Genomic DNA, 9,281 nt, shown 5'->3' with positions numbered 1-9,281 from the left:
AGGGCAATGAATGTACAAATGTGCTTTACACAATTGATGTATATATGGATTGTGATAAGAGTTGTATGAGCCCCTAATAAAATGATTGAAAAAAAGAGAGAGCTCAAAAGGCACATTGCCTTCGGTATATCTGCAGCAAAACTTCAACTATGGTGGTGGTGGTTATGACAGTAGTTGCAGCAGCACTCCTAGCAAAGTAACACCACCAGTGCCATATGGGCTTTTGGGGCATGCTGCCATGAGCTACTGTTATTAACTCTGGTGGGCATTTCTAGTAATTTCTCTGGTCTCCATCCATTTCTTAAGATACTTAATATAACTGATACGGTGCTGAATTCTGCATCTTCCTACCTAGTTTTGTTCAAGTATACTTACTTAATTTAAATAAGGTAAAAATTCCCCATTCAACTTTGAACTTTTGTTTAGCAAAAGCCTTACTATCATTGTTGCTAGTTGCCAGCAAGTTAATTCAGACTCATGGTAACAGCAAGTGTACAAAATAGAACTGCTCCACAGAGTTTTCAAGGCTGCAACCTTTGGAAGTAGTCTAGTGCTTTAACTGGCTGGGCCACTCAAACTAGTCTACTATTCCCATTTATAGTCAAAATTGATGTGGTTTCATGATAGTAAATTAGTTTTTTAATACTTCTAGGCCTCCATTTCTAAGGTGACTACACTCTAGCACCTTCTTAGTGCTTAGAAGACATAAATAATTTTAAGTTTGTGAGTATAACATCACTAATAACTTAAATCATAAATAGATTTTATGGAAAATTTATTGGTAAGTCCAGGTATTTTTCTGTGAACTCTAAAAATTAAGCTACTGGCCTTCACAGTTTGCAACCCACCAAAATAGACATTACCATACAACTTGTGCTTATTTAAAATCATGTTGTTAAGCAACCAAATCAATGTGAAGGGGAGCATCGATGTAGTGGACATGATAGATCCAGGGTGCAGTATGGCACTGATGAACAACAAAACTATCCTCTAGCTCTTTAATACTGCCTCCCCTTTCTCTTATGGTTTTTATTTACTTTACCTCATTAATCATGCTACATTTATGTATGTTCATTTCTATATTTAAGGTCACTCAGTACATGAAAGTCAAGAAAGATAATCCTTCAGAAAAGGTAACAGGAGTAATGATTCCTGAGGGTATGCAAAGAGGGGTGGGGGGGCGCGCAAAGAATGGAGAGCTGATAGCATTGATGATTATATAACTCAATGGGATTGAACAACATAATTGTATGTGAATTGATATACTGGAATGTGTAAGATATGGCAAAAAAAAGTATCATAGGGAAAAAAAATAATAAGGGTTCCTAGTGGTATGGTGGGGAAGGGAGGGGAGAAAGGGGAGCTGATATCAATGAGTTCAAGAAGAAAGAAAATGTTTTGAAACTGATTATGGTAGCAATTGTACAATATTGCTTGATGTGATTGAACTATGGAATGTTATGATATCTGTATGAGAGTCTCATGAAATAAATAAATAAAATACTGTTGTTGTTAGGTGCAATAGAATGAATTCTAAGCCATAGCAGCCCTCTATACAACAGAACAATACACCCCAGAATTCTGTCCCATCCTAACAACTGTTTTTCTGTTGGAGCCCATTGTTGGAGCCACTATGTCAATCCACCTTATAAAAGGTCTTCTTTTTTGCTGCCTCCCTATTGTACCAAGGGATGTCCTTTTCCAAGGACTGGTCTCTTCTGATAACATGTCCTAAGTATCTGAGGTTGTAGTCTTGCCATCCTTAACTCTAAGAAGCATTCTGGCTATACTTCCAAGACAGATCTGTTTCTTTTAGCAGTCCATGGTACTTTCAATATTCTTCGCCAGCACCACAATCCAAATTCTTCTTCAGTCCCCTTTATTCAATGTCCAACTTTCACATGCATATGAGGCAGTTGAAAACACCATGGCTTTGCACCTTAGTCCTTAAAATAACATCCTTGTTTTTCAATACCTTAAAGAGGTCTTGTGCAGCATTATTTACCCAACCCAATGTATTCTTTGACTTCTTAACTGCTGCTTCCATGAGCATCGACTGTGGATCCAAGCTAGACAAAATCCTTGACAACTTCAATCTTTTCTCCAATTAATTTCTGTGTGTCAATACAAGAAACCTAAATATTTACTACAGAATCTAGCAGTACCTAAAAACACTATAACTAAGTGGAATTTAATTTAGAATGACAGAAGGGTTAAGAGAAAATATATTAGTAAAATTTATTATATTAATAAAGAGAAAATCATTATGATTATGTTCACAGATGCTAAAAAGGCATTTGATTAAAATGCATTATTCATTCTTGACATAAATGTTTTAAATATGAAGAGGAGTTACTGCCTTAAGAAGAAAAAATATGTGTATCTTAACCATATGCCAGCATCAAAATTGACATGAAAACATTACAAATACACTTATTACAGAAAAATATTTAAAAAGCAAGTTCACTGCCACTAGAATTATTAAATGTGATGGCTCTGGAGGTACTAGACAACCAATGCAAGCAAATAAGAACAAAAGATTACTGTATAAAAATTAAAAAGAGGAGACGGCAGACCGTGTGTTTCTAAAATGGCGGCAGTGATGGATGTGGGTACCCTGAGCGGCACCAACGGCGGCGTTGGCAAGAAGCACTTTGAAGTGAAAAAGTGGAATGCAGTAGCCCTCTGGGCTTGGGATATTGTGGTTGATAACTGTGCCATCTGCAGGAACCACATTATGGATCTCTGCATAGAATGTCAAGCTAACCAGGCACCTGCCACATCGGAAGACTATACCGTTGCCTGGGGAGTCTGTAACCATGCTTTTCATTTCCACTGCATCTCTCGCTGGCTCAAAACATGGCAGGTGTGTCCACTGGACAACAGAGAGTGGGAATTCCAAAAGTATGGGCATTAGAAAAAAGTGAATTGTTTTATCAAGCTTAAATGTTTTGTTATTCATTTACTGCCTTGCTCTCTTGTTACTTAATTATAATTAGATAGAACCATGTCTTTGCTGCCTATCTTTTCAGTTTGTCATGCTCATGTGACCATATTGTGTTCTGTGTCAAATAAAAGTCCAGTTGGACTCAGAAATGGAAAAAAAAAAGTTAAGAGGATAAAATACCAATATGTACAGAGTACAGTACTATACTGTAAGCTAAAACCATCAAACTGTAATCTTTAAATAGTAAATTTTGTAATTTTTCAATTATCTCAATAAAACAATTATTTTAAAAGAAACAAGAGAATGAGATAAATACTATTTACCCTAACAACAAAACAAAAAAAAAATCTAGAAATACGTTTAAGAAACGTGTGAAATTTTTAAGTTTAGGAAAGAAATATTAAGATAAAGGTACATATATATATTTTTAAAGATAAACAGTAAAGCATATAAGACTCTTAAAGATTTAAAAACTTTAAGATTTGTCACATTTATCAAATCTGCGATGCATTTTTTGGGAACATTTTTCAAACTCAATCTGTTTGGATGGCTGACTGTACCTCCCTCGCTTGTTTCATTACCTCTTCTATATCAAATTGCTATTCTTTCATGGCCCTCTTCATTTGTGGAAACAAAAGGAAGTCACATGGAGCCAGGTCAAGAAAATATGGTGCATGGGGCAAGACGGGCATGCTGTTTTTTGCATTGCCATGGTGGCAAAACCACAAATCGGGTCTTTTTTTGGTGGCACAGTTACACAATCTTTAAAGAATCTCTAAATAAAAAGCTTAATTAACAAGCAGTCTGAGCTGGTGGAACGAACGCTGAATGCACTATCCCCCTCCCTCACATCAAAAAAGCAAAGGACCATCATCTTGATCATTGATTTCACTTGACAAGGTGATGATGGCGTTTTCCAGTGACTTGATTGATGTTTGCTTTTGGGGTTGTAAAAATAGCACCATGTCTTGTCATCTGTATGATCTTGGGGAAAGAGTCTGGGTTGCTTTGGAGCCGTTCTTTGAAAGCACAGCATGTTTTCACTCAAAGCTCTTTTTGCTAGTCAGTCAGAGGCCAAGGTACAAATTTTGTGGCAACCCTTCTCATTCCCCAATCTTCCCTTAAATTTTGCTGAACTGAGCTCCAACATAGTGCGGATAACTTCCCCATCTCTTCAATGGTCCATCGAAGTCGGTATTTGAACACAAATGCACAAACTGTATTGGCATTTTCGTCCTTTAGGGAAGTTGATGGATGTCCAGAACGAGGTTTGTCATTGATCAATATTTCACCTTTTTTGAAACGAGAAAAACCACTCATATACTGGAGTTTTCCCCCCAGGGATATCCTTCAAAGCTGTGTTCAACATCTCAACAGTTTCTGTGGCATTTTTCCCAAGCAGGAAACAAAATTTCACAGATGCACGCTGTTCTCTTAAATCAACCATCACAGCAGGTTCGCGTGAAACTGTTTTTACAAATAAATTCAGTGTGACCAAAGAGTGCCTTCCCAGGTGACGCCACTTGGTACACTCAGAGTAAGCTGCTTGGTGCTTGTCCAGCAGGAAAACTGTGCACTATGAAAGTTCTGCCCAACGGAACTTTTTTCCGTTTGTTATGTTTGGGCGGGGGCCGCGCAGGGTTTACACCCTCATATTCTTCACCAGCACCATAATTCTAATATGCCAATTCTTCTTTGGTCTTCCTTATAGGTGATTGAAAATGCCATGGTTTGTGTCAGATGTATCTTAATCCTCAAAGTAGCATCCTTGCTTTTCTACATGTTAGAAATTTTCTACAGATTTACCTAATGCAATGTATCTTTTGATCACTTGACTGCTGCTTCCATGAGAACTGATGTGGATCCAAGCAAGATAAAATCCTCGACAACTTCCAACTATTTCTCCATTTATCATGAAGTTACCCACTGGTCCATTTGTGAAGATTTTGGTCTTCTTTACATTTGAGTTATAATCCATACGGAAGGCTGCAATCCTTGATCTTCATCAGAAAGTGCTTCCAGTCCTCCAGGCTGTCATCTGCACATTGCAGGTTGTTAATAAGCCTTCCTCCAATCCGGATGCCACTTTCTTCTTTATAGAAGCCAGCATCTTTAATATACATTAAGTATGTTGAGAGAATACAACACTGATGTACTCCCTTTCTTAATTTTAAACCATGCAGTATTTTCTTGTTTTGTTCAGACAACTGCCTCTTGATCCATGTACAAGTTTTTCAGGAGCACAAGGAAATATTTGATCAAGGCTATCTATAGTTTCCTATGATCCACACAGGTGAATGCCTTGGTTTAAATAATAAAACACAAGTAAACACATTTCTGGTACTCTCTGCTTTCAGCTAAGATCTGACAGCAACAATATTCCTTGTCCCACATTCTCTTCTGAATCTGGCCTGAACCTCTAAAACAGTGGCTCTCAGCCTTCTTAATGCCACGACCCTTTAATATAGTTCCTCATGTTGTGGTGACCCCCCCTCAACCATAAAATTCTTTTCGTTGCTACTTCATAACTGTCATTTGAATCAGGCAACCCGTGAAAGGGTCGTTCGACCCCTCCAAAGAGGCCGCAACCCACAGGTTGAAAACCACTGCTTTAAAAGCTCCCTGTCAATGTACTGTGACAACCATTGTTGGATTATCTCCAACACAATTTTTACTTGCATGTGATATCAATGATTTTGTTCTATAATCTGCACTTTCTGTTTGGTCATCTTTCTTTGGAATAAGTACAAATATGCATCTCTTTCAGTCAGATGACCAAGTTGGTTGCCGTCCACATTTCCTGACATAGATGAGGGCGTGCTTCCAGTGCTTCATCAACTTGTTGAAACATTTCGATTGCTCTTCCATCAATTTCTGGACTTTGGTTTTTGGCAAATGTTTTCAGTGCAACTTGAATGTCTTCTTTCAGCATCATTGGTTCTTGCTCTTGTGCTACCTCCTGAAATAGTGAAACGTTGACTAGTTCTTTTTGATCTTCTTTTGATGCTTCTTGCATGTTTCAATATTTTGCCCATAAAATCTTTCAATCTTGCAACACAAGGTTTGAATTTTTCTTGAGTTCTTTCAGTTTAAGACATGCTGAACATGTTCTTCCCTTTAGGTTTTCTAATTTTAGGCCTTTGCACATTTCAGTATAATATTTGGCTTTGTCTTCTCAAGCTGCCCTTTGAAAATTTCTAGTCAGGTCTTTGATATAATCATTTCTTCCATGTACTGGTTTATATGACGAAGAATGTGGTATTAGGAATAGAGGAAACCTTATCAACAACCTGCAATGTGCAAATGACACAACTGTAATTGTTAAAACTGAGGAGGGATTGAAGCACTTGCTGATGAAGATCATCAATATGGTTTACAACTCAATGTAAAGAAGATCCAAATCCTCACAACTGGACCAACAGGGAACATTCAGATAAATGGAGAAAAGGTTGAAGTTGTCAAGGACTTTGTCTTGCTTGGATCCACAATCAATGCTAATGGAAGTAATGCATTAGGTGAATCTGCTGCACAAGACTAAGTGTTTCGAATGTTGAAAAGGATGTTACTTTGAGGAGGAAGATGTGGCCTAACCTAAGCCCTGGTATTTTTGCATGTGAAACTTTATATGCATGTGAAAGTTGGATATGGAATAAGGAAGACTAAACATTAATGCATTTTAATTGTGATGCTAGAGAAGAATATTGGAAGTACCACGGGCTGCTAAAAGGGCAAGCCAGTCTGTCTTAGAAGTAAGTAATGCCAGAGTGCTCTTTAGAGGCACAGTCTTTGTCTTACATACTTTGGACATGTTTGTCACGAGAGATTAGTCATTGGAGAAGGACATCATGCTTGGTAAAGTGGAGGGACAGTGAGAAACAGGAAGGCCCTCAAGGAAATGGACTGACCCAGTGGAACAATTCTGAGGATAGCTCAAGACCGGGCAGTGCAGGACCACGTACTGTTTTTTTCTGTTCTCCACAGGGTCACTATGGGTCAGAACCGACTCAATGCACCTAACAGCAGCAGCAGTTTATCTGGTATGAAACTACACCTTATCCTCACCAACACAATTATATTGCTGTTGGGTGTTTTGTGTTCAGCAGTAAAAAGAAAAAAAGCAGCTATCTTATTAGCCTTTTAACCTCACTAGCAAGCAAATACAGTATATGAACGTTAAGTATCATCTTCCTATTTTATTTCTATACATTTGGTTCTAACCTCCCAAGAGTTTTTTCGGCAGGGAGGGAATTTTGCTTTGTGACAATAATTTCAGGTTTATAGAAAAATTCACTATTTTTGGCATTTCCAACGATTATATGGCTGCTTTTTACTCCAAATTCCTAGAAAATGGAGGTCCCCCAGGGCTTTCTTCAACTTCCTTTGGTACTTACTCAAGTCATTTCCTTGTCAATTTCATTCACTCAGCTCCAAACTGAGCTCTCTACCATCCCCCAAAGCTCATGATCTAAATTTCTCCTGTCATATCTATCTTGATAGCCTACTGAAGCAAAACTGGCATTCCCTGGCTCTATCTCATGGTTTCTGAATTAACAGCTAAATAGTAATCATTCTCACATCGGGCACTCTATATTCCCTCCTTTTTCTACAACCCCCCTAGAGTTTGGGCTTCCATAAACTCTCACAAAAGTCAGTGCAAAAGCCAGAACCCAAAATCTTCCCTAGAAGTCAATTTCTACAAGACTACTGTGACAGCCTTCTTCCTAAACTGCAGATCAGAGTACATCATTCACTTTGTATCTAAGTCTTCCATAATTTCTTTTTACTGAGAAAATCTATAATTGCTAGTGCTGAAGCATTTCCACATGACCTAAACCTACAACTGTCTTGACTTATCTTCCACTTTACTACTACCACTGCTTGACTAACATACATATCCCTTCATTCTTTACTCAAACTGTTCTAGTTTCTTCCACACCTTTAACAAAATCTAACTCAGTAAAAGGTCAAATTCAAAGCCTCCTCTTTCCCTCCCAGAATTCTTTCTCTAATTTCCCTACTCAGAAGTTCTTTCCTCTCTTCTGCATTAGAATAGTACTTTATTTGCACCTGCAGAAAGCAATTTGGCCTTTGTTTCGGGTTCTTTCTTGCTTGATCAACACCTAGTGAATAGAGGCTGAAAAGACCAAAAAGGGCCACCTGAGGGACCAATGCTGATGCAGCTTCACAAGTCTGATGTAACCATGTGTCAGGGCCATTTGAACATGGAGGCTCATAAGAAGCTTCCTGGTCGGTGACCTTGTACAGAAGAGGGTAACACATTCTTAAGGCATGGAAGCTTTGTCCTGTGACCCTTCCCCAACTTCATCATATATGTCTTTTCATTTTTATCCCTTTTCCATTGTAATAAATCTATAGTAAGTATAATAAACTCTGTAAAAGCTGTGAGTTATTCCAATGAATTAACAAAGTCACAGAAGTAGTGAGAGTAAGCAAAGGCTGGCATTTGGTAGTCTGAAGGAATGAAGGTATCCTTTTAAATGTGTGAGTACTTACCTAACCATGGTGGCTAAGGCTGAAAGGTGATAATCTGTTTAACCTGTGAATTCTGACCCAACTGATGGCTGAGATATGGCAGCATGCCACATAAGCGGCTAGTAACAGAGATGGAGAAGTTGAAAAGTGAGAAACTAGATCAATTTCCACACTTTCCAATTCGGACTCAGGCTGATCCTTACCATGAATTAGTTAGCAATGAAAGTGGAATCTGCTTAATGGGGGGAGAAATATAAGGCTATCAGATCATATTTATACAAGTGAGATAATGGTGGCTTGAATCTGTAGGTAATCATGACAGTGGAGGCAATAAAAGCGGTAGATCCCAGATACACTTTAAAGATATAGCCAACTGAAATTGTGATCAAAATCAAGGATGAGTTTTTGTATATTAAAGGAGAATTGCCCTTTACTGAGATTTTTAAAGAAAATGGGAAGAGCAGATTATTGAAAGATTAGGAGTTTATAGTGTGGTACAAGGTAAATTTGAAATTCTTATAAGATATTCAAGTGGAATTGTGGACAGCACCTGGATGCAGAAATCTACAGTTCAAAAAGAGATGTCTAGTGGAGATGCGATAGCCCCCCCAGTTAGGCAAAGTAAAGAAAGTTTATCAAGGTAGTGGGATTGAATCAATGGGCCAAATTCTGCTCTTCAATTTGCAACAGTATAACTGGTAATTTTCAAGAGTGATTTCAATGATAAGAGTCAAAAGGTGCAGCTTTAAATGGATTCAAGAAAATTGAGTGGAGAGGATTTACAGAAAATAGGAGACAGACAACTTCAAATAATCTCATTATAAAGGGAAGCAGAGAAAAG

The 9,281-nt window shown here is 38.0% G+C and overlaps 2 protein-coding genes across 2 annotated transcripts in view; one reads left to right on the top strand and one right to left on the bottom strand.

Moving 5' to 3' along the window:
* The window catches only part of FAM13B (family with sequence similarity 13 member B), a 66,843-nt gene that overhangs the window by 29,429 nt on the left and 28,133 nt on the right, over positions 1 to 9,281 (bottom strand). The window lies entirely within an intron of this gene.
* LOC101662489 (E3 ubiquitin-protein ligase RBX1-like) lies at positions 2,576 to 2,917 on the top strand. Its single transcript, XM_045284996.1, has one exon. The coding sequence runs from the start codon at positions 2,591 to 2,593 to the stop codon at positions 2,915 to 2,917; it is 327 nt and encodes a 108-aa protein (XP_045140931.1). The 5' UTR covers positions 2,576 to 2,590.

This window comes from Echinops telfairi, unplaced genomic scaffold, assembly GCF_000313985.2.
Source record: "Echinops telfairi isolate 266 unplaced genomic scaffold, ASM31398v2 ScPeMD7_7469;HRSCAF=8507_1, whole genome shotgun sequence".
Taxonomy (NCBI): Eukaryota; Metazoa; Chordata; class Mammalia; order Afrosoricida; family Tenrecidae; genus Echinops; species Echinops telfairi.
This window is presented reverse-complemented; position numbering and strand designations above follow the sequence as displayed.

Coding starts and splice junctions, on each gene's coding strand:
- LOC101662489 (XM_045284996.1), top strand. CDS start 2,591: ATGGCGGCAGTGATGGATGTGGGTACCCTGAGCGGCACCAACGGCGGC.